Genomic DNA, 27700 nt, shown 5'->3' with positions numbered 1-27700 from the left:
GATACCATTCAGATTAAATATGCCTTAGGGAAAGCAGTGTGACTTTGTACCAGCTCATCTGAGCACTCCTACTTTATAGTGAGTATCCTAAAACCCAGTACATTTTCTTTCCTGGGGCCAGTAAAACACAGGACTCCAAGGAAAAACAGCAAAATATGGAAAGAAACCTCAGGATATACAAGCGAGCTGCTGGTTGCGAGTTGCTGGTTGGGAAAGTGGTGACTTCTCTGTGCAAATGATTTCTTTGTCCAAACAGAACTAAAGAGGGTACCTTTATGGGTTAACGACTTTCATAATGATTAAAATAAGAAACTGATGATTGTTTTTGACCCATAAAAGCCAATTTCTTATGGTTCAACTGAATACATTACCATATTCTCAATTAATGACTGGTCTTTTAAAGTTAGCATTTGGATAAAAGTTCCAATATTGAATTAGACTAAAACTATTATTTAAAAGTATAAGAGAACAGAAAAAGTATACGAAAACTTATTACAGAACAATTTTTATTAATAAAAGCTTTAAACAAAAATCCGTAATTCCACAAACTAACAATGACTTGGCAGCATGCAAGTACTTCAGGCTGGAGAGGCATGTTTGTTCTTAATGAATTTATATATGCTAAGTCCTCATGACATTCGATTCCAAAATGTATGGATAAATTGGCTTGGCATGATTAATAATTTAAAGTAAAATACAAACATAAGGGCAATTTAGACATTGGTTTATGTGTGTCAATTCAAGGGACTGGGACGCTCCATTAAAAAAAAAAATCTGAGGTCAAAACGATCTTTAGGAAGCAACCACATACCTCTGTACATTTGAAGATCGAGGGCTAAAAATCCATTCCTGATGAACACCATTGAGTAAAGGATGTATAACATCCACCACACATCTGTTTCAAAAATGGCATATTTCCAAAATTATCCATTTCTTTACAAATAAACATTATAGTATTAATAACTACAGAGAAGCCATCAGAATGAGTTCCACAATATGCTAACTCTCTCGAGGCTTTCCTGAGCTCTGTCTCAAAGCATTTACTTTAATCCTGGGGCTTTAGAAACATCTTCTTTACTTTAACTGTTGGTTTTATGTGTCCATTTTCATCTTCTTCATAATTGGCACGGTCTCTTTTTTTGGCAAACTTTTTTCCAATTGTCCCCACCAAGGTCTCATATCTGTTAAGATGGTATGCAGCACAAGTTTAATTAAACAAACAAAAAAACAAGGGAGGAGTCAAGTCTTGTCAAGAATATTAAACCAAATAGGCAACGAATAAGAAAAATCAAAATGATGATTAAAATAAACTGATTCAGGGTGCCTGGGTGGCTCAGTTGGTTGGGCGACTGCCTTCGGCTCAGGTCACGATCCTGGAGTCCCAGGATCGAGTCCCGCATCGGGCTCCCTGCTCGGCAGGGAGTCTGCCTCTCCTCTGACCCTCCCCCTTCTCATGTGCTCTCTCTCTCTCTCAAATAAATAAATAAAATCTTAAAAAAAAAAAAAAACTGATTCAAAATGTAAGAACTTTTCCATGAATGATTAAAATTTTCAGTTTTGTTTTTGCACTATCCTAAATAAACTGAGATGTGTATCTTAAAATATGTATTAGAAGCAGGACTGGACAAGAGCCCTCAACTGCCAGCCTCTGACAGGTATGAGCCCCCCTGCCTCCCAGCCCAATTTAGAGAAGGCAGAAAGTTATCTTCCCGCTGGGGTACTCCATGGAAGACTGTGGGGAAGAGGAGCACCCATGTGAGAGCCAGTGATTATAACGCGGTTCTGAGGTGACTGTTACCTTCTGGCCATTTCTTCATCTGACACATCGAGCTCCACTGCTTCACCTTCAACTTCTTCCACTTTGTTCTTAGCATTCATCTGGAGCATTAATTTCTGAAAAATGTAACAATGCTTTCAGGACTGGAACAGGCTTATTAAAGAAACTGGTATCAAATGTATTTGAAGGTAGAGGAAGAGAAGTCACAATCTACAGGAATAACCAAAATTTATGAGGGGGTTCTCTGTTAATACTTTCCTCCACAATGTGCCACGAGAAGTCAGCTGTGAATGAAAAAAATAATAAGACAAACCCCTACTAGAATGGACTTGCTATTAATGATTTTAAATTGTATTTTAGATTGTAAATCTTATTGGTTACTTACATCTAAATCAAGCACACTGCTAACACACTCTAGTGAGTGGGGGAAATAAAAAGCAAACTTTCAGATTTCCTCCAAACTTCCCATCTTTGAGCCAAATGGAAGAAAACTACACTCAAGAGTGATAACAGGGCGCCTGGGTGGCTCAGTTGGTTAGGCTCTGTCTGCCTTCAGCTCAGGTCATGATCCCAGCATCCTGGGTTCGAGTCCCACATCAGGTTCCCTGCTCAGTAGGGAGACTGCTTCTCCCTCTCCCTCTGACTGCTGCTCCCCCTGCTTGGGCTCTTTCTCTGTCAAATAAATAAAATCTTTAAAAAAAAAACCAAAACACCATTCTTCAGATTGATATATTAAAAAAAAAAGAGTGATAATAAATGCAGTTTTGGTGGTGGTGGGGGGCGGCAAATTACTGGATGGAAGGACTGGGAGGCTGGCTCTGCCATTATGGGGAGGACTGGCTTCATTCCAGAACACGAGGGTGGACAAAGCATTCTACATGATGTCCATGTGCCACAGTCTCACCTCCATTTCCTTTTTTTTTTTTTTTTTGGTAGTTTTTAATTTTATTATGTTATGTTAGTCACCATACATCATTAGTTTTTGATGTAGTGATCCACGATCCATTGTTTCCCTATAACACCCAGTGCTCCATGCAGTACGTGCCCTCCTTAATACCCATCACCGGGCTACCCAAACCGCCCTCCCTCCTCCCCTATAAAACCCTGTTTGTTTCTCAGGTCCATAGTCTCTCATGGTTCATCTCTCCCTCCAATTCCCCCCGCCCATTTTTCCCTTCCTTCTAATGTCCTCCATGTTATTCCTTATGTTCCACAAATAAGTGAAACCATATGATAATTGACTTTCTCTGCTTGACTTATTTCACTTGGCATAATCTCCTCTAGTCCCATCCATGTTGATGTAAAAGTTGGGTATTCATCTTTTCTGATGGCTGAGTAATATTCCATTGTATACATGGAGCACATCTTCTTTATCCATTCGTCTCTTGAAGGGCATCTTGGCTCTTTCCACAGTTTGGCTATTGTGGACAATGCCGCTATGAACATTGGGGTGCATATGGCCCTTCTTTTCACTACATCTGTGTCTTTGGGGTAAATACCCAGGAGTACAATTGCTGGGTCATAGGGTAGCTCTATTTTTAAATTTTTGAGGAACCTCCACAGTTTTCCAAAGTGGCTGTACCAACTTGCATTCCCACCAACAGTGTAAGAGGGCTCCCCTTTCTCCACAACCTCTCCAACATTTGTTGTTTCTTGCCCTGTCCATTTTGGCCATTCTAGCTGGTGTAAGGTGGTATCTCAGTGTGGTTTTGATTTGGATTTCCCTGATAGCTAATGATGATGAACATTTTTTCATGTGTCTGTTAGCCATTTGTATGTCTTCTTCAGAGAAGTGTCTGTTCATCTCTTCTGTCCACTTTTTGACTTGATGATTTGTTTTTTGGGTGTTGAGTTTGAGAAGTTCTTTATAGATTTTGGATACCAGCCCTTTATCTGTAGTGTCATTTGCAAATATCTTCTCCCATTCTGTGGGTTGCCTCTTTGTTTTGTTGACTGTTTCCTTTGGTGTGCAGAAGCTTTTTATCTTGATGAAGTCCCAAAAGTTCATTTTTGCTTTTGTTTCACTAGCTTTTGGAGATGTATCTTGAAAGAAGTTGCTGTGGCCGACGTCAAAGAGGTTACTGCCTATGTTCTCCTCTAGGATTTTGATGGATTCCCATCTCACATTGAGGTGGTTTATCCACTTTGAGTTTATCTTTGTGAATGGTGTTAGAGAATGGTCGAGTTTCATTCTTCTGCATGTGACTGTCCAATTTTCCCAGCACCATTTATTGAAGAGACTGTCTTTTTTCCATTGCATGTTTTTTCCTGCTTTGTCAAAGATTATTTGACCAGAGTTGAGGGTCCATATCTGCATTCTCTATTCTGTTCCATTGGTCTGTATGTCTGTTTTTGTGCCAGTACCATGCTGTCTTGGTGATCACTGATTTGTAATATAGCTTGAAATTGGGCAACGTGATGCCCCCAGCTTTTTCTTTTTCAACATCTCCTTGGCGATTCAGGGTCTTTTCTGATTCCATACAAATTTTAGGATTGTTTGTTCCAGCACTTTGAAAAATGTCACTGGAATTTTGATTGGGATGGCATTGAAGGTACAGATTGCTCTGGGTAGCATAGACATTTTAACAATGTTTATTCTCCCGATCCATGAGCATGGAATATTTTTCCATCTTTTTGTGTCTTCTTCAATTTCTTTCATGAGTGTTTTGTAGTTCCTAGGGTATAGATCCTTTACCTCTTTGGTTAGGTTTATTCTGAGGTATCTTATGGTTTTTGGTGCTATCGTAAATGGAATCGTTTCTTTAATTTCTCTTTCTACAGTTGCGTTGTTAGTGTATAAGAAAGCAACTGATTTCTGTGCATTGATTTTGTATCCTGCCACATTACTGAATTGCTGGATGAGTTCTAGTAATTTGGGGGTGAAGTCTTTTGGGTTTTCCACAGAAAGTATCATGTCGTCTGCGAAAAGAGAGAGTCTGACTTCTTCTTTGCCAATTTGAATACCTTTTATTTCTTTTTGTTGTCTGATTGCTGTTGCTAGGACTTCTAGTACTATGTTGAACAACAGTGGTGAGAGTGGGCACCCTTGACGTGTTCCTGATCTTAAGGGAAAGGCTCTCAGCTTTTCCCATTGAGGATGATATTTGCTGTGGGTTTTTCATAGATGGATTTTATGAACTTGAGGAATGTTCCCTCTATCCCTATACTCTGGAGAGTTTTAATCAGGAAAAGATGTTGTATTTTGTCAAATGCTTTTTCTGCATCAATTGAGAGGACCATATGGTTCTTCTCCCTCCTCTTATTAATGTGTTCTATCACATTGATTGATTTGCGCATGTTGAACCACCCTTGCATCCCGGGGATAAATCCCACTTGGTCGTGGTGGATGATCCTTTTAATGTATTGTTGGATCCTACTAGCTAGGATGTTGTTGAGGATTTTGGAATCCATATTCATCGGGGATATCGGTCTGAAATTCTCCTTTTTGATGGGGTCTTTGCCTGGTTTGGGGATTAAGGTAATGCTGGCCTCATAGAATGAGTTTGGAAGTTTTCCTTCTGTTTCTATTTTTTGAAACAGCTTCAGTATAATAGGTATTATTTCTTCTTTGAATGTTTGGTAGAATTCCCCAGGGAATCCAACAGGCCCTGGACTCTTGTTTTTTGGGAGGTTTTTGATCACTGCTTCAATCTCATTACTGGTTATTGGCCTATTCAGGTTGTCAATTTCTTCCTGTTTCAGTCTTGGCAGCTTATAGGTTTCCAGGAAGGCCTCCATTTCATCCAGATTGCTCAGTTTATTGGCATATAGTTGTTGATAATAATTTCCAATAATTGTTTCTATTTCCTTGGTGTTAGTCGTGATCTCTCCCCTTTCATTCATAATTTTATTAATTTGGGTCCTTTCTCTCTTCTTTTGGATAAGTCTGGCCAGTGTTTATCAATCTTATTAATTCTTTCAAAGAACCAACTTCTAGTTTCATTGATCTGATCTACTGTGTTTCTGGTTTCTAATTCATTGATTTCTGCTCTAATTTTAATTATTTCTCTTCTAATGCGTGGCTTAGGCGTCGTTTGTTGCTTTTTCTCTAGTTCTTTAAGGTGTAGAGTTAGTTGGTGAATTCGGGATTTTTCTATTTTTTTGAGTGAGGCTTGGATGGCTATGTATTTCCCCCTTAGGACCACCTTTGCAGTATCCCATATGTTTTGGACCGATGTGTTTTCATTCTCATTGATTTCCATGAATTGTTTAAGTTCTTCTTTGATTTCTTGGTTGACCCAAACATTCTTTTTTTTTAAGTGGTTTTTTTTTTTTGTTTGTTTTTGTTTTAAAGATTTCATTTATTTGACAGAGAGAGACACAGCGAGAGAGGGAACACAAGCAGAGGGAGTGGGAGAGGGAGAAGCAGGCCTCCCGCTGAGCAGGGAGCCCGATGTGGGGCTCGATCCCAGGACCCTGGGATCTTGACCTGAGCCGAAGGCAGACGCTTAACGACTGGGCCACCCAGGCGCCCCTGACCCAAACATTCTTGAGCAGAGTGGTCTTTCGCTTCCAAGTGTTTGAATTTCTGCCAAATTTTTTCTTGTGATTGAGTTCCAGTTTTAGAGCATTGTGGTCTGAGAATATGCAGGGAATAATCTCAATCTTTTGGTATCAGTTGAGACCTGATTTGTGACCCAGTATATGGTCTATTCTGGAGAAAGTTCCATGTGCGCTCGAGAAGAATGAGTATTCTGTTGTTTTAGGATGGAATGTTCTGTAAATATCTATGAGGTCCATCTGGTCCAATGTATCATTCAAAGCTCTTGTTTCCTTGTTGATTTTCTGCTTAGATGATCTGTCCATTGCTGAGAGTGGAGTGTTGAGGTCTCCTACAATTAACGTATTGTTATCAATATGACTCTTTATTTTGGTTAACAGTTGGCTTATGTATATGGCTGCTCCCATGTTGGGGGCATAGATATTTACAATTGTTAGATCTTCTTGTTGGAGAGACCCTTTAAGAATGATATAGTGTCCTTCTCTGTCTCTTATTACAGACTTTAGTTTAAAATCTAATTTGTCTGATATAAGAATTGCTACCCCAGCTTTCTTTTGAGGTCCGCTGGCATGGAAGATAGATCTCCATCCCTTCACTTTCAGTCTGGATGTATCTTTAGGTTCAAAATGAGTCTCTTGTAGACAGCATATGGATGGGTCCTGTCTTTTTATCCAATCTGCAACCCTGTGCCGTTTTATGGGAGCATTTAGGCCATTCACGTTGAGAGTGATTATTGAAAGATATGAATTAATTATCATCATGTTGCCTGTGAAGACGTTGTTTTTATAGATTGTCCCTGTAAATTTCTGTTGTAGATCACTCTTGGGGTCTTTCTCCTTTTATAGAACCCCCCTTAATATTTCTTGCAGGGCCGGCTTAGTGGTCACATATTCTTTCAACTTCTGCCGGTTGTGGAAGCTCTGCATCTCTCCATCCATTCTAAATGAAAGCCTTGCCGGATAAAGTATTCTTGGCTGCATGTTCTTCTCATTTAGTACTCTGAATATGTCTTGCCAGGCTTTCTGGCTTGCCAGGTCTCTGGATAGGTCTGACGTTATTCTGATGTTCCTCCCTCTGTACGTAAGGAATCTCTTCCCCCTAACTGCCCTTAAGATGGTTTCCTTGGTTCTAAGATTTTCAAGTTTTACTATTACATGCCGGGGTGTTGGCCTGTTTTCCTTGATCTTAGGAGGGGTCCTCTCTGCCTCTAGGACTCAAATGTTTGTTTCATTCCCCAGATTAGGGAAGTTCTCAGCTACGATTTGCTCAAATACATCTTCTAGCCCTCTCTCTCTCCACCCCCAGGGGTTGCAGTTCACCGGCTCAACCCCGGCGCACCGGGTTTCTGTCTTGGAGGCTGCAGTTCGTGTGTGCGCGACCGTCGCTCCGGGTTTCTGTCCGGGGAGGGGGCTGCAGTTGGCGTGCGCGCGACCCCGCCGGTCTGGTTTTCCACCCCGGGGGCTGCAGTTGGCGTGCGCGCGACCCCGCCGGTCTGGTTTTCCACCCCGGGGGCTGCCCTAAAGTTCTTTCCCGACGCTACCGGTCTGCGAGTCTGTGCCTCGTCTGCAGCGCGCGAGGCTGTCACTCACCGGCGGTGTAGGATCCCCACGTCCAGGCACCCTCCCGCCGCCGTTTATCCTCTGATATCTGCCCGCAGGATCATGGCTCTCTGCTTCGTACCTCAAAACCAACTGTCTGCGATATTCTGTTTGTAAAGATCCAGATCTTCTTACATCTCAGGCTGGTTTCGTGGGTGCTCAGAGCGGTCTGGTAGTTATCCAGCTCAATTCCGGGGACCAGTTGAAATAGGGTCCCCTACTCCTCCGCCATCTTTCCCCTCCCTCCTCACCTCCATTTCTTTTTCTCACATTATTAACCCTTTCTTGATTGTTACCCTGGACAAAAAAATTCTTTTTAATGTACAATACCTTCTTTTTTAGCAAAGGCAGGATGAAGAAGGGAAAGCAGAAGACAAACCAGTTTCGATTAGCTTTTCCAACATTTAAAGGACTGAAGAGAAAATAATTCTGGGAATACAAGTTCTGTGAGGGCACAGAACTCAGTTTCCTACTGCATTTCCAGTGCCTCAAGAGGGCTGATGAACCTCAGGTACAGAATATTTACTGAATAAATAAACTCCATGCTGGGTGTCACTAAAGATACATAGAATACTAAAAACATGTTCTAGGGGCTCCTGGGTAGCTCAGTCAGTTAAGTATCCGACTCTTGATTTTGGCTCAGGTCATGATCTCAGGGATTGAGCCCCATGTTGGGCTCTGTGCTCAGTGCGGAGCCTGGTCAAGATTCTTTCTCTCCCTCTCCATCTGCCCCCTCCCCACTCTCTCTCAAATAAATAAATCTTTAAAAAAAGACTTCTGTAAAAATGTGTTCTAAGTACATCCTGCTTATAATGAAGTAAGTGCTCTCAAGTTGGTATCTGCTCTCAAGTTGGTATCTTTTCAAAACCAGGTATATATACCTAACCCTTCTCATATCTCATGACAGGTCAGATATGCAAGCCAAACAGTTCAAAACCTTTCCCCAGAGAGAACGTATTCAGTGTTACAGAGTAGCAGTCATGAAAGCCATCTTCTAAAAGCCTCCCACAACAGGATCCTTTTCCCAATGTATGAGACATACCCTAGAGTGCTTGCCTACCCCTAGCCCTAGTCTCTGGGTAGCACACACGCATCATCTTTGCTCCCTTGACTCCCCCTTTACCCCACTGCCTTCTCTCTTGGAAATCTAAAGCTTTAAGCAGGCTAAGGCAAGGAAAATACCTATTATAAACAAACACTTTTAGTGTTGACTTTGTGTAAATAGAACACCTTAATTATCATACACCCTCAAAAAAGGGGGGAAAAAAAAGAAAACCCGTAATCTTAAACTCTGGCCTTTAACTTGGTTAACTGTGATTCTCTACCGGCATCCTCAGGAAAGTGATTTTCAGTCAGGGGTAGTTTTGCTCACCAAGGGACCTCTGGCAATGTCTGGATACATTTTTGGTTGTCACAACTGGGGTGTGTGTGTGTGTGTGTGCACATGCGTGTGTGCTCATGCGCACACTACCGGTGTCTAGTGGGTAGAGGCCAGGGACGCTGCTGAACATCTAAAAATACATGGGACAGCCCCAGCTACAAAGAATTATCTGGCTCCAGAAGTCAGTGGTGCCAGGGCTGAGAAACCCAGGCTTCAAGTGACAGTTATAAAACTAAGCTTTGTATCATAAACCTCCATTTCACTGGTGGAGTACCTGATAGGATGACTTTTAGTACATGTGCCAGAATTCTAATAAATAGTAAACGAAGGTCTGTGCTTCTCTACAAACCTGAACCAGGAAAATTCGAATCAACAGCTCATAAGGTGAATATTTACTTTTCAAACAAACTTTCCCAAAGGTTCATTTAAAAATCTATTTACAAGCTTGGATTAAAACCTGCCTATTGAAAAGCGGAATTACTCAATTTTTAAGTCACATTTTTCCATTAGAAAAGATACATTTATAGGTGCCAGAAAATAAGTTTTCATAATAGCATCATATGAACAAAATCCGGACGTTCCTGTGAAAGAGCTGAGCTGAAACTCTAAACTCGCAGGGCGCTGTTGGGGGGTGTGTGCTACTGTATTAAATCATCTGCTAACTCTGCTATAAAACCAGGCTGCAAGGGCTGCAATTTCTTTAAATAGCTCCACCGGTATTTCAAGACTTGTTATTTTATATATAATGAGAAGAAACAGTACCTGGTGGGAAAAACCGAAACCCAATTATTAGCAGAAAGAATTCAATTGGAAAATTTTAAAATTTGAAGCAATTATATTTAATACCTCAACCTCAGGATTAAATCCTCTGAATGACATTCTTCCATAGAGAAGATCTTCACATAACAAGAAACTCTGCTCTTCTATTATGAAACACCTAAGTGGGAAAATAAACCAGTATTAATAGCGTGTCTACTTACAACAAAGCGCCGCAACTAAAAGTCAAGATTTCAAATGAAAATCGATCTTACTTAATGGTTCTTAGTAGAATCGAGTAAAAGTAAGGTAAGACTTCTAAATGCAGGGGTAGAAATAAAAACTGATTACCTTGGCCAGCAAAGCGTTAGATGACAAGAGCTGGAGGCTGCAACCTCGTCTAAATTCCACATTTAATTTGCGTAAATGCCTACACAATGCAGAGACCTAGACTATTTATAATAAACCTAGATTTTTCTAATCTGAAGCAGTTTCCTTGACGTTTACATCGCCCAACCCCACCAACTTCTTACGTACTTATTAAACACTCTGAAATTGGAGTCCCAGGCAACTTTAACGGTGTTTTAGCTGGAGCTCTTACTGTAAACAATGACTGACTTCAGCAGAGAAGGAATTTACTGAAAGGATACCAGGTATCTCACAGAATCACTGGGAAAGCTGGATGAGCAGGAATGGAAAATAGGCAGAAATAAGGGTAGCTAGGTCGATGACCCACAACCAAAACCATGAAAAAAATCTACCGAGTAAAAATGACGCTGCACCTGAGGGGGCTAAGCTCTGCACAGCTGAGGGCACTGGGAGGCCAGTGTTGCCCTGAAAAGGGGATGCAGGTGCGACATTTCGGTCTCTAGAAGGCAGTCTCCTCTGAGTCACCAGTTTATTACCCCAGTCCCAGGTGAACATATCTGACTACAGCCTGAAACCGTAAAACTATCAACCATAAAGCACACTAGGAAGGTAAATACGTGGCCTTTAGGGCTTCTTTGGCAGAAAGTAGACAGTACATCTTGTGTCAAGATTCACTCACTCACTCGCTCACTCACTCAGCCAACACTTATTAAACCAAACTGTGTGCCAGGCAGTGTTCTAGAAGCTGGAGGGACAGCCTCGAATAAGAGTCTCTGCTCTCACGGAGGTCACATTCTAGAGTGGTGCCAAATGACAAATAAGAGATTTATATTATACAGTGGAAAAAAGTGAAGTAGGTTTTTTCACGCCTGGCTGAAAGAAAGCAGCTGGTACTAAACCAGTCCTCCTACCTAGGCCAACGATAAAATAGGACTAAATAAGTCCTATTTCCAAGTCAAAGAACAAGTCAAAGCACAGGGCTGTGGTGCCTGAGAGAAAAAAACCAAAGTAAGCTTTGGGACTGAAGGTAATGAATGCCCACCTTCCGACTGGAGGCAACTTTTAGACTGGAGCAGGGAGTGGGAGCCCAAACCGAGCCCAGTCTTACTGAACTGAAGAGACAAAGGAACTGAAGTTCGGGGCTGCAGAGGGGGCTGAAGTATAGGGATCAAGATACCGGAGAGAGGGGGATACTTAAGGAGATTCTGGGACCTGCATACATGGTCCCCTGGAATGTCTGGCTGAATTCTAGGCTATCCATGCACAGAACAAGTTCAACAGTGTCAGGGGAAAAAAAACAATTTCCAGAGAACAATTCCCTGGTGCATTAGTTTTCTAGGGCTGCTGGAAGAAATTACCACAAAATTGGTGAGTTAAAGCAACAGAAACTTATGCTCTCAATTCTGGAAGTCTACAGCCAGTTTCACTGGACCAAAATCAAGGTGTTGGCAGAGCCGCGCTCCCTCCAGAGGCTATAGGAGAGAATTCATTCCTTGCTTCTGCTGACAGCTAGGAGTACTTGGCTTGTGATTACATTACCCCAACCTCGGCCTCCATGGTCACACTGCCCTCCCTTCTATCTCCCCTTTATAAAGATATATGTGATTGTATTTAGGGTCCACCCAGACAATCCAGAATAATCTCCCCATCTAAAGATCTTTAACTTAATTACACCAGCAAAGTCGATTTTGCCGTATAAACTAACATAGGTTCCAGCGACAAGGACCTGGATATTATTTGGGGTACCATTTTCCAGCTTACCATACCTGAGAAAGAAAATTTACCCTAAAACTGTATGTTGAACAAATACAAGACCTTGCACAAAGGAGGGAAATGTCTGAGTTGTGTCTATCCAACCAAGCTGAATATCCTGTGACACTGAACAGAAAGGTCACACCTCAGGAGTAGGGCACATCTAGCAAAAGTCAAGGCTGTAAAACCCACTCCGACATAAACAGGGACCAGGCTGATTGGCATGTAAATTAACTGCCTAAGGGAAAATTCAACACTTCATTAAGGAAGACAACAAAATCCAGGTACTCAGCAATGTAATACATAATGTGAGACACACAATAAAAAGTTGCTAGACATGTAGGATAGCAGGAAAATGTGACCCATAAACCGAGGAAAAACAAATCAATAAAAAAAGATGATGGCATTAATAGAAAAGGACTTTAAAACAGTTACTTTTTTTAGATGGGGGTGGGGAGTGGGGCAGGGGGAGAGGGGGAGAGGGGGAGAGGGAGAAAGAGAGAAAGAGAGGGAGAAAGAAACTTAAGTAGGCTCCATGCCCAGCATGGGGCTCGATTTCACAAGCCTAAGATCATGACCTGAGTTGAAATCAAGAGTTGGATGCTTAACTGACTGAGCCACCCAGAAGCCCCTAAAAACAGTTATTATAAATATGCTCAAGGATTTAAAGAAACACAGGAATGTAATGAAGACACAAATAGGGAACCTGAATTAAAATATGGAAACTACGAAAACTCACCCAATAGAAATTTTACAACATAAAAAACAATATCTGAAGTAAAAAATTAGAATAATCCTATATCAAAAAAACTGAATGCATTATTAAGAATCTTTCCACAGAGAAAACTCCAGATCCACATAGCTTCACCAATGAATATTTTTTTTAGATTTTATTTATTTATTTATTTATTTATTTATTTATTTATTTGAGACAGAGAAACAGAGATAGCAACAGAGACAGCAAGAGAGAGCCTGAGTGGGAAGAAGAGGGAAAAGCTGGCTCCCTGCTGAGCAGGGAGCAGGGAGCAGGGAGTAGGAAGCAGGGCTCCACACAGGGCTAGATTACAGGACCCTGGGATCATGACCTGAGCTGAAGGCAGACACATAACCGACTAAGCCACCCAGGCACCCTCGAATAAATAAAATATTAAAAAAAAAAAAAAAAAAAAAAAAAGAAGTGTCTGCCTTCAGTTCAGGTCATGATCCTGGGGTCCTGGAATGGAGTCCCGCATCGGGCTCCTTGCTCAGTCTGGAGCCTGCTTCTCCCTCTGCCTGCCGCTTCTGCTGCTTGTGCTCGCGCTCTCTCTCTCTCTCCCCCCCTCTGACAAATAAATAAAATCTTAAAAAAACAAAAAAACAAAAGAAATAGGCAGGCCACAAACTGGGAGAACATATTCACAATACATGTATCTGTTAAAGGACCTGTGTTCAGAATATAAAGAACTCCTACCTGTATAGAAGTATGTAAGCTTTATCAAGAAACAAAACAAAACCTTATACACTGAATTCTAGTTAATGATATGCATGTTTGCAACTTACTCTGAAATACACTAAAAATAAAATGAATTGACAGATGTATAGAGGGATGGATAATTACATAATATAAGATGCTAGAAAAAAAGAACCATCTCATTTTTAAAAATGCACAAAAGATTTGAATAGGGACTTCACAAAGGGAGATATGGAAATGCCAATAAGCACACAAGAGTTCTTTAATATTATTAGTCACCAGGAAAATGCAAATTAAAAATCATAATGAGATACCACTAGAATGACAGAATAGATAAAATTAAAAAGGTAACACAAAATGTTGGAAGGACGTGGGAAAAATCAGAATTCTACTTCCTTAGTGAAAGTGTAATAAAACGGTGCAGTTACTGTGGAAACCAGTCTGAAAGTTTCTCATAAAGTTAACGATATGCCAACCTTATGACCCAGCAATTCCACTTTTACTGAGGAGAAATTGTAAGCAGAAAGAGTTAGGGGTCCCCCCCAAAAGAAAGACAAGACATAGCATGACACCAGAGAAGTCTTTTTGGGCCCCAAGTTATTTTCTGGGCTCTCTGCCCTACTTGCTCAAGCACACTTCTAGCACAACCTCCTAGGAGGTGTCGGCATCACAAAGAAACACAAAAACCTCAGTAGCTAAAGATTTTAAAGGAACAAAGAGAAAGCAGAAACTAACACTCTACCAGGCCAGGAAATAGCCTAAGGTCTTGCATCAGGAGCCCAAGACCCCGCCCCATCCAGTTCATACTAGCTCTTCGAGCACTCCCATGAGCCCTTTCGCCGGTCGAGAGACCGTTACCTCGGCTTCACTGTCAAGTTAGTCTCCACCCTCAGAGCAGCACAACCTTCATTAACGTAACAGATACGTGTATAGGCATGTTTTTTTACGTATGCCTACACAACCTCCTGTCTGCCGTTACATGTGATGACAAAGCCCCCCCTTTCTGAATATTCATCCTAACCCTAAATAAAAGAAACCCACTCACCCTCACGTGGGAGAATCATGGCTTTGGAAGTTATTCCCCGTGATCTCTTTATCTGCTGCAAAAAGTTTCCTTTGTGGGACAACTCCACGCGGTTTAGTCCTTATTCCTAACTCAGCAAGGAGCGATGTCACATTAGTTCAGCTACAAAATGAAAACGATCTATCCAATTCATTCAAATTCTTTTTATCTAAAGAACTTGTCTTTGGCTGCTGTATGAAAAGTGGTCTGGATGGGCTTCTTGGATGGATGACATCTGAGCCAAGTTCAGAAGGCAAAGAGGAACAGAACATGAGGCCTGGGGAAGAACAGCTGCGGGACCAGTTAAAGACCCTGAGAAGGGAGTGTAAGGGGCCCACCTGAGAAACAGCGAGGAGGCCTCCATGACTGGGAAGGAGTGACAGAAGGGAGCACTGGTAGGAGGTCAAAAGTATTTTCCCGGTGACATTAACATGTTGTCTTCTTTGGGGCGCCTGGGTGGCTCAGCTGTTAAGCGTCTGCCTTCAGCTCAGGTCATGATCCCAGGGTCCTGGGATCGAGCCCCACATCAGGCTCCCTGCTCGGCGGGAAGCCTGGTTCTCCCTCTCCCACTCCCCCTGCTTGTGTTCTCTCTCTCGCTGTCTCTCTCTCTGTCAAATAAATAAATAAAATCTTAAAAAAAAAAATGTCTTCTTCACTGTCGACACTCACACAGAGGGTGCAAAAGCAATTGTGAGTAAGAGCTCATCTTGGCATGAATGAAAGTAGGGACACCATACTACGCTACTGGTCACTGCTGGTTTTCAAAGTCTAAAAAAAGGGAAAGAAGCTGATAAGAATGTTCTTTTTTTTTTTTTTTTTAAGATTTTATTTATTTATTTGAGACAGAGAGAATGAGAGACAGAGAGCATGAGAGGGAGGAGGGTCAGAGGGAGAAGCAGACTCCCCGCCGAGCAGGGAGCCCGATGCGGGACTCGATCCCAGGACTCCAGGATCATGACCTGAGCCGAAGGCAGTCGCTTAACCAACTGAGCCACCCAGGCGCCCTGATAAGAATGTTCTTGATGAAGCAGTAAAAAATTTATTAATTTTCATTAATCTTGCCCCTTGATTACACTTTTCAAAAATATTCCGCATGCAAATGCTAAGTACTTCTGCACAGTGAGGCATGACGACCATCTTGAGGAAACGCACTTGTGTGATCGAGTTCTCAGTTGAACTAGCCACTTTTATCATGGAACACTATAACTACGGTTACTCGGACTTGGGTACTTGGCAGACGTTTTTCTGAAAATGAATCAGATGAACTTGTCACTTCAAAGGAACAACTGACAGTGCTTGTTGCCAGTTACAAAATTCAAGCTTTCGAGCAAAAATGAGAATCTGAATAGCTTGTGCATGTCATCTTGGGCTTGAAGCTTCTCAATACTTAAAAGATTTTTCTGATGAACCCATGGTAATATTAATGAATATGGTTTTTGGTACCATATAAGGAATTAAGTTAACATTTAGAAAATCTATACAACTCACTGAACTAATATTTTCCAAATGAGAAATGCATGATGTTAAGAAATCATGCATGGATAAAGGATCTATTCCAAACGCAAGGTAGACTAATGATTATGAGAACTGTATTGACACTGTGAGATTCCCCACTGCAGTTAAAGAAACTACTAGTTACTGGGTTCTGGAGTAGTGTCAAAACATTATCTGAAAAGGCTATTATAATACTCCTCCCCTTGCAATTACATCACTTGTGTAAGGGCGGATTTTCTTTACGGGCCTCAACCAAAACAACAGACTACAACAGGCTGAGTGCAGACTTTAAGAGAATCTACCCAGAGAATCAACCCATCTCTGACAATACCAGACATCAGAAGATTCACAAAAATGTAAGATAATGCCTTTCTTCTCATTAACATTTTTTGGTCTTGGGAAACTGTTACTTTTCTTTCTTTCTCTTTAAAAAGGATTTATTTATTAGAGAGAGAGAGGGAGAAAGCAAGCACAAGCAGGGGGAGCAGCAGAGAGGGAGAAGGCTCCCCGCTGAGCAGGGAGCACAATGTGGGGCCCAATCCCAGGACACTGGGATCGTGACCTAAGCCGAAGGCAGATGCTTAACCGACTAAGCCACCCAGGCACCCTGGGAAACAGTTATATTTCATGAAAAATGTGTTATTTATGTTAACAATAGGAGTCTGTCTTTAAAGTGAGCATTTAAAAAATTTTGTTGTAATTTTACACATTAAATATCGACATGAAATAAACCACACAAATAGAAGCTCTTCAGGGGTTCTAAGTAATTTTATAAAATGTAAATGATCCTTGAGCCCAAAACTTTGAGAACCACTGTTCTTCGGGTTCCTCTCTCCCTGGCCCTCTAGTTCAGCCAGCACCTCACTTCCTTCAGGAACCCCCTTCCCTGAGGGAGCCTAAATTGAGGCACACATTCTCCAGAACCTTTTGTTCAACCTTTTCCATAAGGTGTGGGATTCCCTCTCAATTGCCTAATCTTGGTCATTATCGAGTGCAGCTGATAAAACCTCATCCGTCTCCCAAATCCATCACCCTCGCAGGAAAGCACCATAACTACACGTTTAAGCACTCAAGACAAAAGATCCAGAGGCTAGGAATGGATGCACAGCAGGACCACTGCTCCAGTCAGAGGGCTTTCCCAGAGGTTTCCAATGACACAATAACTTTAATATAAAAAGGAGCATAGGTGCTTCCTTATCTACAAGCAGTTTCAATAATTAGGAACATTAATTAAATACAGAATTAGCAAAAAATTAAATATTCTAAAACTGTAAGCATTCTGTATTTTAATATCCTTAATTTTTGTTAATAAGGATCCATAATTTTAGAGCCAAAACACATCCAAGATATCATCTATTTCATCTATTTTTACAGATGAGAAACTACTGCTCAAAAAACAAACCAAAAAAAAACCAAACCCAGACTTGCCTTAAAGCCACAAATAACATGCATGGCAAAGCGGGGGAAAAACTCACTGTAGGGAAACAATTCTCTATGGGTCTCTCCAGTGAATGAGACACGAAATGCCCTTTTGGTCTGGAACATCTTTTCAGGGATGTGTGTATAGTGAACCACTTTGAAAGGCAGAGCTATTGTCTTCGTTTTGAGCAAAGTGCAGACTTGCTTAATATCCAGTATAATAATGTCTTTCTTTGGGAGCTAAGGGCAAGTTGGCTTGCAGTCCCGTATTAAAGATATAGATTTCCTAAATTCAAGACTTCTCAGCTGTGATACAAATCTATTGTGGGCAACACATACAGGTGGGCCTCGCCACATCATCCCCCATGAGATTTGAGGGACACAGGGGAAATGATGCAAAAGAGATGCTCGTTCTGTTTGCTGTGCTGTGAGTAATGAAGTCCTTGTGTCTGACCCAAGAGTCTTGTACCTTCCACCAGCATCCATGAAACTGTGTCCAGCTAACCTATTAATTTGCAAGTAGGGGACAGTCTCAGATCTCACAGTTCCCAACATTCATTAGGCCACAATATACAAGCACAAGAACACGGTAGCCAAATATACTTTTGAGGCAAAAGTATGGCAAAAAAGCAATTAAACTGGCTAGTCTCTGTACTGGGGCACATCCTTTGGAGAAAAATATGGCAAAAACACAGCACAATCTTTGATCTGTAAATTCTACTTCCAGGAATTTATAGCAAGCGTCTTCTATCAGGTTCCCCGGAAACAGACTTTGAGACAGAATTGTGTGCAGAAGTATTATCGGCCAGGGCTGTTTGGGAGATGCCCCTCTATGGAAATGAGGATGGCAGGACTGGGCAGGAAGAGGTGACCTGCAATGTGGCTACACTAAGGCCTCAGCCCCTATAAGGAGCTCTGGAGGGAGGGGGGGAGGCCTAGAAGGCCCCACAGGTGTTCCCAGTTGAGGCAAAGCAGTCCGTCATCCCCCTCACAGCTCAGGCACTGGCTAGGGGTAGCCCCCCGGGGAAGCTGTGGACTAAAGGCCCTAATGGGCCTCGCTGAATTACGGGGCGATATGACAGACATCACAGATGGCAACCTCTAGACTTCCAGAGCATATACACAGCGAAGCCTCCAATTTCAAAGAGAGCAGTAACCCTCTGGAATAATTCAGATACACCAAGGAAAGACCACAAACACAAAAGAGCAAGAAAGAACGGGCAAATTTCGTAATGTCCAAGTATAAGGCAATACACGTGCTGGCAGTGTTTATCGTGCTTTGGGCCTGACCTGCTGTGGTAAAGGCGTCACATACCTTAGCTCATTTACTTCTCAAAACGTATGCGACAGATGTTATCATCATACCCAATACGTAGATGACAAAAGAGGAGTTACACACCATGTCCAAGGTCACAAGTAAGCAAGTGGCAGAGCTGGGCATCAAACACAGATCTGCCGGATTCCAGAGCCCATGCACTTAATTAACTAATCCACTCCTCTGGCTCCCTATTTGGGGTGTTAAAAAACACACACCCTGAAGAAATAGCATCCATTTTTCTCTCCAGATCTACTTCTCATTATCTCCCCCCATTCTGTATCCTGGGAGGCTGATTTAAATGTTACACATGGAAGGGGTCCTTTGCAGTCTGGAACCAGGCTTCCTTCCATGGGATTATGTCAGGCTGGCTGTGCTCTTTTATGAAGATAGCAGCTCTTGTAAGATGTCTTCAGATTCAGTAACCATTCCCTCCCCTTGACCCTCTGGGCCTGGAGTGGAAATTACTCCCCATGCCCCATAGGTTATGCACCGTCCCTGATGGCCTCCCTGTGCCCTACTCTGTTATACTCTCGAATTACCCAATTTGACAGTGTCATCTTTTCCTGCCAACGACTTAATCTAATATACACATCTATACACAAATAGGCACTGAATGGTGGCAAAGGTGTATGATTTCTTGCTAGGGTCTGACTGCTTGTATCCCCCACAAAATACATATGTTGAAATCTTAACCCCCAGAGATGATGGTATTAGGAGATGAGGCCTTTGGGAAGTAGCTGAAGTCACGAGGGTGGGGCCCTCATAAATGGGATTAGCACCTTACAAAGGAGACTCCACAGAATCCCCTAGACCTGGGGTGCCTGGGTGACACAGTTAGTTAAGCCTCCAACTCTTGGTTTCGGCTCAGGTTGTGATCTTGGCATCATGGAGATCGAGCCCTGAGTCGGCTCTGTGTTTAGCATGGAGTCGGCTTGAGACTCTCTCTCCCTCTGCCCTAACACCCAGCTACCTGCCCTGCTCTCTCTCAAATAAATAAATAAATTCTTAAAAAAGACAAAAAGAAAAGGAACCTCCTAGCCCCTTTCACCAGGTGAGGACACAGTGAGAAGCTGCTGGCTATGAACCAGGGAGACAGCCATCACCAAAACACCACCACAGTAGTGCCTTGATTTTGGATTTCCAGCCTCCAGAACTGTGAGAAATAAATTTCTGTTCTTTGTAGGCTACCAAGTCTGTGGTATTTTGTTATAGTAGCCCAAAAGGATGGGGACATTTGCCTCCCAGGAAAGGAATCTAAAGGTCATTTTTCTGGGAATATGTTATGTTGGGGGAAAAAATACTGAAAACAAGATAGAAACCATCTTGCCCTTCAATAACAATAAGTAAAAAAAAAATCTGGAATACTTTGTGCAAGTTTAGTCAAGGCATAAAATTAAATTATAGATCCTTACCAGTAATGGTCCCTTCCTACACCACCCTGCTCCCAAATCCACACTGTCTCTGGCTTTGTCTTCCCCTTCCTCAGGGCCACCTTGCTTCCTCCGAGAAGCAGCAGAGAAAAGCAAACAAAGAAGCAAGTAGAGAAAACAAAGTACCTTCCTTCCATATCTTTGGTGGGGCATGCTTTCTATCTTTAGGGAAGGATATATAGCCTTCCAGAAAAGATCCAGAGGGGTCAGCCAAATGAACAAAGGAATACAACAAAAACAAAACAAAAAAATTATTAGGTAAAGAAAGGAAAAACATAAATGTGCCTGAATAAGCACATCTTCCATCATCTGACAAAGTTGAAATAAAACTACCATACCACAGAGCTCACTAAGATAAGAAAAGCACCAAGGAGAAATGGTAGCTTTAAGAATTTAGATAAAAATCAGGGCTCCTGGGTGGCTCAGATGGTTAAGCGTCTGCCTTCAGCTCAGGTCATGATCCCAGGGTCCTGGGATTGAGTCCCGCATTGGGCTCCCTGCTCAGCGGGGAGCCTGCTTCTCCCTCTGCCTCTCTCTCTCTCTGTCTCTTATGAATAAATAAATTAAAAAAAAAAAAAGAATTTAGATAAAAATCAATGGATGATATGAACCTATCACTCCTTCATTCAAAATTATTTCTCAAGCACCAACAACGCTTAGAGGTGGAAGAGAAACAGTCTAGTATGGTATCCAGCATTAGCCATGACCAGCTGGCTGACTCTGGGCAAGTTACTCTCTCAAGCTTCAGATTTCTCAGCTATAAAATGGATGGAATGACAGTAGCCAGCTCCTAAGTCTGCTCTGAGGATTAAATAACTAAGAGATTTTAAATGCTTAGCTCAGTTCCTGGCACATGTTATAGACTCAATAAATGTTAGTTAAGGTGACTGGTATTAAAAGCAGTAAAAATTAAAAAAAAAAGAAACACTCTAAACTCTTGACTTGCTTTTAAGAACTCTACTATTCAAACAAAACTGGAGAGGCCTAAAGTACACACCTTCCAACTTAATCTTCAAACTTAATGTGACAGGGAGCATACCGCAGATTCTCATAAAAGCTCCCCAGTAATTACCAGAGATGAATGGGCTAGATTGCTTTATTCATCATAGAAAAAGAACAACGTTATAAATGAGGGCCAGTAAAAATGTATAAATCCAAGTAGAACTTATATAGATTTAATAATTTTAGAAAATTATTTGCAAAGCTAATTCAAGAAACTGAAGAGATACTATTTTATGGGCTTTGTGGTCACTGGAACGATGAGTCCCATTTATAGGGATTTCCCTCTGAAGGCCCAAAGCATCATTAATATAATTTCTAATTAACCTACTCTTTTTCTTTAAGCTCTGGCAAATCCAAATACCAGTGCTCTTCACTAATGATTTTCTTTTCTTCCTCTTCTAGTTGTTTCTTGGTCTCCGAGTCCAGTCCCCTTTGCATGAACTGTCAAAACAAAACAAAATCAGTGTCAGCAACTAGTGTTTTCTCAACTTAGAGTTGAGGAAAACTCAAATGACTTTATTCCTCCATGTGCTTTCCCCCATTTCTCCAGGAATACTATCTCAGGGGTGAGGGTGGAGGTGCTGGGACCAAAGCAGCTTAGCTCTGCCCTTGAGAACGTCACACCAGACTAGCAGGGAGCCCACTAGGGCACACAAAAAAGTAATGTGGACTTCCTTCAGAAGACTTCGGAAAGATCTTTACTGTACTTTAGTTTGTCTAATTTAACAAAAACAAACAATAAAAAAACTGTATTAGGTAAGTAGCTCATAAATGTTTCAGTTTTACATAGTAGCCAGTGGGGAAGGGCTAAGACAAAAGATACAGATCAGGACAGGCAGGTAGAGACGGAAAGTGAGAGGAGCAGAAATAGGAGAGACTCAATACTTTCTGAATCTCTTGATGACCCACGGAGCCCACTGGTCTCTGTACCTGCTGATCTTGGTCTGGAATGCCTTTTCTCATGCTCCTCCACCTGGGCAACTCCTAGCCCTTCTGATATATAGGAAAAGCTACTCCATCTCTGTGAAATCATCTCTGACACCTGCAAGCCAAACTGGCATTTCTCTCCTAGATGCTTCATATGACATCCTGAAACAGTCTCACCACACTTTAATTTCTTGAGCACCTGTCTCTTCTGAAGACCCTGAGGGCAGGGACTTTGTCTAGATTGTCTCCTTGCTCAGTTTCAGCGTGATGAATGATATGTAGTAAAGGGTCTGTAAACACAGAACAAAGCAAAGCTGTATCTATAAGCCTGCTCTTCACGTGTATTTGTCCTCTGAAAGGCTGATTACCTCTGTGGCTGCTCTTTATTCTAAAAAGTGCAGAAGCTCAACTCAAAATAGGCCAGTAGAGAAATCAGCAGTCTAGCTGCTAGTCTCTTCCCTCCATAAACAATATTTCCTCCGGGGACCAGTGAACACAGCAAAATGATAGAATATTAATAAGGAAAAAATAAATTCAGAAAACATCCAGGAGCCTCCAGAAGTTAGCTCTAGAATTTCACTAGTTTCCATTTATCCTTCTTTCTTTCCCTTGTCCAAGCTCTGTATTACTTTTCCCTCCATTCCAACCCTTCCAAAACACAAGCATTTTTAGGCATAAGGGCTTTACCAATGAATACTAAATGAAATGACAAAACTTGAAAAACATTTACAAATAAAATACAGTGATAACATACAGTTCTGACGAGGATGTGGTGTGACTGGATCACTCATACATTGCTGGTGGGAATATAAAATGGTACAACCTCTGCGGAAAACAGCTTGACAGTTTCTTATCCAACTAAACATGCACTTACCATACAACCTAGCGATTGTCCTCTTGAGCATTTATCTCAGAGAAATGAAAACTTACGTTCACTCAAAAACGCATACAGGAATATTCTCAGCAGCTCTATTTCTTAATAGCCAAACACTGAAGACAACCAAAATACTCTTCAACAGGTGAATGGTTAAGTCCTATGATAGTTCCATAGAATGGAATACTAGTCAGCAATAAAAAGGGGAAGGAGCTATTGATATCCAACAACTTAGATGGAACTCAGTGAATTATGCTGAGTGAAAAAAAGCCAATCGCACAAGTTTACATATTGTACAATTCCATTAATAGAACATCTTTAAAATAACAAAATTGGGCGCCTCGGTTAAGTGTCTGCCTTCACCTCAGGTCATGATCCCAGAGTCCTGGGATCGGGTCCCGCATAGGGCTCCCTGCTCCTCATGGTGATGAAACAGTTTTGTATCTTGAATGTGGTGGTACTTACATAAATCTGCACATGATAAGCTGTATGGAAAGATCACACACACACACGAGTAAAATGGTGACATAAAATGGTGGTTCTGTGAATTGTACCACTGTCAATTTCCTGGCTTTGCACCGTACTCTAGCAATAGAAGACAGGGAGTGAAGGGTACATAGGATCTCCCTGTACATTTTTTGCAACTTCCTGTGAATCCATCATTATTTTAAATAAATGTAAAGGAAATGTTTACACTCTATCTAAAGTGTTTTGTAGTCTTCATCCTTTTACCTGTGTCTCTATCCTCACCCAGGAAAGAACTGGCAGTTTCTGGAATGCATATCCTGTACTTCCCAATCTTTCTGCCTCTGCTACTCAACATGTTCCCATTTTCTACCTGGCAAAATATCCACTTGTAAAGGCCCAGAGCACATGTCCTTTGGGCCCTCCTGACTGTTGTTTGGCCAAGCTCTTCACCGACCTGTTCCCATAAAAGAACATCTTTCCCTACGTCTAAGAGCCTTATAAGCACTGGCTTATTGTTCATTATGTTTCTTCTGTGTCTCCCAAAAGACAGAGATTCTGAACAGCAGACTATGTCTCTTGTTCATCTTCTATTACCAGTACTCAGGCTGCAGCAGATATACAAGAGTCATCCAGATATACAGGCTCTGCGCTGAGCAGGGAGCCCGACCCTGGCCGACCTGAGCCGAAGGTAGATGCTCAACTGACTGAGCTACCCAGGTGCCTCAGGACAAACCTTTACTGAACTCTTGTATATCCACTGCAGCCTGCGTACCAGATGCACCAGTGCTCAGCAGAGAGCCTGCTTCTCCCTCTCCCTCTCCCTCTGCTGCTCCCCCTGCTTGTGTGTTCACTCTTTCTCTCTGTCAAATAAATAAATAAAAATCTTTAAAACAACAAAGTTTCTCTGAATGTAAATCCAGACTTGTCTTATTCTCCCAGACTCTCTTTCTTGGATGGTTCTTTAAACCCAGATGCCTCATTTCATCACTTATATTCTTGGTGATACAACTCACCAATCCTACCCAACTGCCTTTTTATCTCCTATTTTTAGTCAAGTAAGTATTATTTATGGCATACAAAATAGCTATATATGTCTGTGTGTGTGCGCGCACGTGTGTGTATTCTGTACACATGGAAAGGCTAGAACACCCTATGAATACGAATCAAGCAACTCCAGATTTACAATCCAATTCTCCTGACTCTACAGCATCTAAGAACTCTCTATTAAAGCTTAGTGATTTGGCTTTACTCACAAGTGAGGGCCTACAGCAGGTATCACAAATTACAGTCCTTAGGCTGGACATCAATTGCTGTAAATAAAGTTTTATTGGAACAAAGATATGCTCATTTGGTTCTGAGCTACAATGGCAGAGGTGAGTACGTGCAACAGTGACTGTTTGGCCCACAATCCTAAAGTGTTTATTATCCGTCCCTTTACAGAAAAAGTTTACCAACTCCTGTCTTAAGAGCCCCAAAGAGCTAAAATCACAAAGAAGTCCCCTCTCTACAGTCATTCCATTACACTGACAGAAATACCACCTACATCCTTCACTTTCTTTTTTTTTTTTTTAAGATTTTATTTATTTATTCATGAGAGATAGAGAGAGAGAGAGGCAGAGGCAGAGGGAGAAGCAGGCTCCCCGTGCAGTAGGGAGCCCGATGCGGAACTCGATCCCAGGACCCTGGGATCATGACCTGAGCCGAAGGCAGACGCTTAACCGACTGAGCCACCCAGGTGTCCCCATCCTTCACTTTCTACTTCCCATCAGGATCACCCTCCAGTTCCCAACAGGTGACCAAGACAGAGGATTTCAGGTACACTTGAAAACAAATGTATTATTAAATTCTCAACTCTCAACTCTCTGAACAGCTACAGTTACACTGGATACAGCAACCTAATGCAGTGCTCCACTCATTCTCACGGGACACTCTTCTATCTGTATATATATTATTTCCTGCTGTCCTGCCAATAAGTTCTTTCTCATCAATGACTGAAGCTGCTAGCCCAACTAGAAAATCTGTGTAATGTTTCCCCCCCACCCTTTGCTTCCAAAGTCCTGTTGAGTCTTCCCCCCACTGGGGTAGGGGTTGATACTTTTTTTTTTTTAAGATTTTATTTATTTATTTGAGAGAGAGAGAATGAGAGAGAGCACATGAGAGGAGGGAGGGTCAGAGGGAGAAGCAGGCTCCCCGCCAAGCAGGGAGCCCGATGCGGGACTCGATCCCGGGACTCCAGGATCATGACCCGAGCCGAAGGCAGTCGTTTAACCAACTGAGCCACCCAGGCGCCCGGGGTTGATACTTTTAAGGTAACTTCTTCCTTCCTAACTCTTTAGTCAGATCTTTGGTCTGAGTCCTAATCACTCAGGCACATCTTCATTTGATCTGCCTGCTTTGCTAATCCAACCCAATTCTCTGATTATAAACCATAAGTCAAAAGAAGACTCTGTTGGGTAAAAATTCAAATTTTGCTAATATGTATGAAAGAAGTACCTTAGAAACCATAAGTTACATGATTCACCCTACACCCTCACTCACCCTAGTCATCCCTAGTTACACCCTGGCTCAACTCCAAATCTGGCACACGCAACACTTACTCTCCAATCTTTCCGAACATTATTTATGCCTTGCTTCCTTTTTTTCTGGAAATTATTCTCTAAACATGACATCTAACACTGTGCTGTAGAGTTCAGCGACAAGCAGTACAGAGTAGTAGTTAAGAGCAGGGGCTGTGGAGCCAGATTGCCTGAGTCTGGTTCTGTCTACACTACTTGCTGGCTGTGTAACTTTGGGCAAGTTACCAACTTGTCTGTTTCAGGGCTTCAGCTCTAAGAGAGGTGTAATAACTGTTAACTACCTCAGAGTTATTAGGTGGATTTTATGGGCTGATATATGCAAAGCACTCAGAACAGCTGTCTGGCACCTACCAGAAACTGTAAATGTTTGCTATTCTTCTTCTTCAAGTTTTTAAGGCCTGGTTGTTTCCCATGTTTTAATTTCCGTATTCCTTTTTATCTACCCTTGTCTTGTTTTTTTTTTTTTTTTTCCCCACTTTGAAATTATTTGTGAACTTGATTCGATTTAGAATCTAAACATCAATTTTGCTTAAAGTCCAGGACATTCATTTTAACTGTTCTAATTCTACTCCCACTGCCACGGCGACCAGATCATCAGAACTTCTAACTTGCTCTTTCTGAACGCAATTTTGTCCCTTGTTAGGTCCTTCTCTCACCAGCGTGTTCTCCAGAGGGCAGTTAAAGTAACTTTGAAAATTAAAAAGGACAGCTAAGATGCTGTTACCCGTGCTCAATCGCTTCCCCACGCTCACAAAATAAAGGAAAAAAAAAAAAAATTCTTAATCTGGCCTAAACTTCCTCACGTGGCCACGAGCTACTTTTCCAGGCCCACTTTGTGCTACTTGCCTTCCGGACATGCCGAATTATCTTCAGTTCTTGGAAATCGCAAGGGATCTCTTGGGTTTTCGCGTCTCAGACTTCTGAACCCGCTTTCCCCTGGGTTTACGCTGCCTGAGGCCACCCTCCCACCTCCCCTTCCATCTCTACTTCCCACAGAAGCCAAGTACGCGTCCGGGGCTTCCGACGCTCCGAGCACCACCGCACTCAGTGCCACGGCATCCTGCTTGCTTTCGTGTCTTCTTCCTATCCCACCGCAGGCTGTCTGAGGGAATCCGCCGGAGGTACAATCCAGCCCCCAGCGCCCGAGGCAGAGCAAGCGCTAAGTGAATGAATGAATGCCCAAGCCGGAGGCCCTCCGCGGCTTCCCTGGTGCCCCGGCGCGTCTGCCGCGGCGGCCCCTGCCAGGTCCGGAAGCCCAGGTACCCCTGTCGCCCGGCCCGCCCCCCGCCGTCCCCGCACCTTCATGCGCAGCAAGTTCTTGGACAATTTCGTCTTGCGCTCGGCCGCCATATTGGCTCCTGCTCGGAGCCGCGCTCCCGCACTCGCCCCCGCTGCGCACGCCCACCGCCGCGTGCGTCGTGGCGTCGTCCCGCGCAATCCACGTCGCCCCGCCCCGTGGCCCCGCCCCCGTGTCTCGCGCCTTGGCGCGTCCCGGGGTCTCGGCGCGTCACTTCAGGGAGCCCTCGCCTCCCGGAGGAGCTCGGG

The 27700-nt window shown here is 42.5% G+C and overlaps 2 protein-coding genes across 2 annotated transcripts in view; one reads left to right on the top strand and one right to left on the bottom strand.

Annotated features, from left to right (window-relative positions):
* Positions 1–489: 489 nt before the first annotated feature.
* MPHOSPH6 (M-phase phosphoprotein 6) lies at positions 490–27575 on the bottom strand. Its single transcript, XM_035024713.1, has 5 exons — positions 27455–27575; positions 21639–21751; positions 10104–10194; positions 1799–1893; positions 490–1181 (listed from the first exon to the last, which is right to left on the bottom strand). Exons 1-5 carry the CDS (start codon positions 27503–27505, stop codon positions 1046–1048), a joined length of 486 nt encoding a protein of 161 aa, XP_034880604.1. The 5' UTR covers positions 27506–27575; the 3' UTR covers positions 490–1045.
* CDH13 (cadherin 13) overlaps positions 27537–27700 on the top strand; it is a 1404901-nt gene continuing 1404737 nt past the window's right edge. Inside the window, exon 1 of the mRNA XM_035024712.1 lies at positions 27537–27700. The gene's annotated coding sequence lies outside the window, so the exon portion shown is untranslated.

This window comes from Mirounga leonina, unplaced genomic scaffold, assembly GCF_011800145.1.
Source record: "Mirounga leonina isolate KUSES-001 unplaced genomic scaffold, KU_Mleo_1.0 Mir_180, whole genome shotgun sequence".
In the NCBI taxonomy this organism is placed as follows: Eukaryota; Metazoa; Chordata; class Mammalia; order Carnivora; family Phocidae; genus Mirounga; species Mirounga leonina.
The sequence above is the reverse complement of the archived record's forward strand: the minus strand, read 5'-3'. Positions and strand labels throughout refer to the sequence as shown.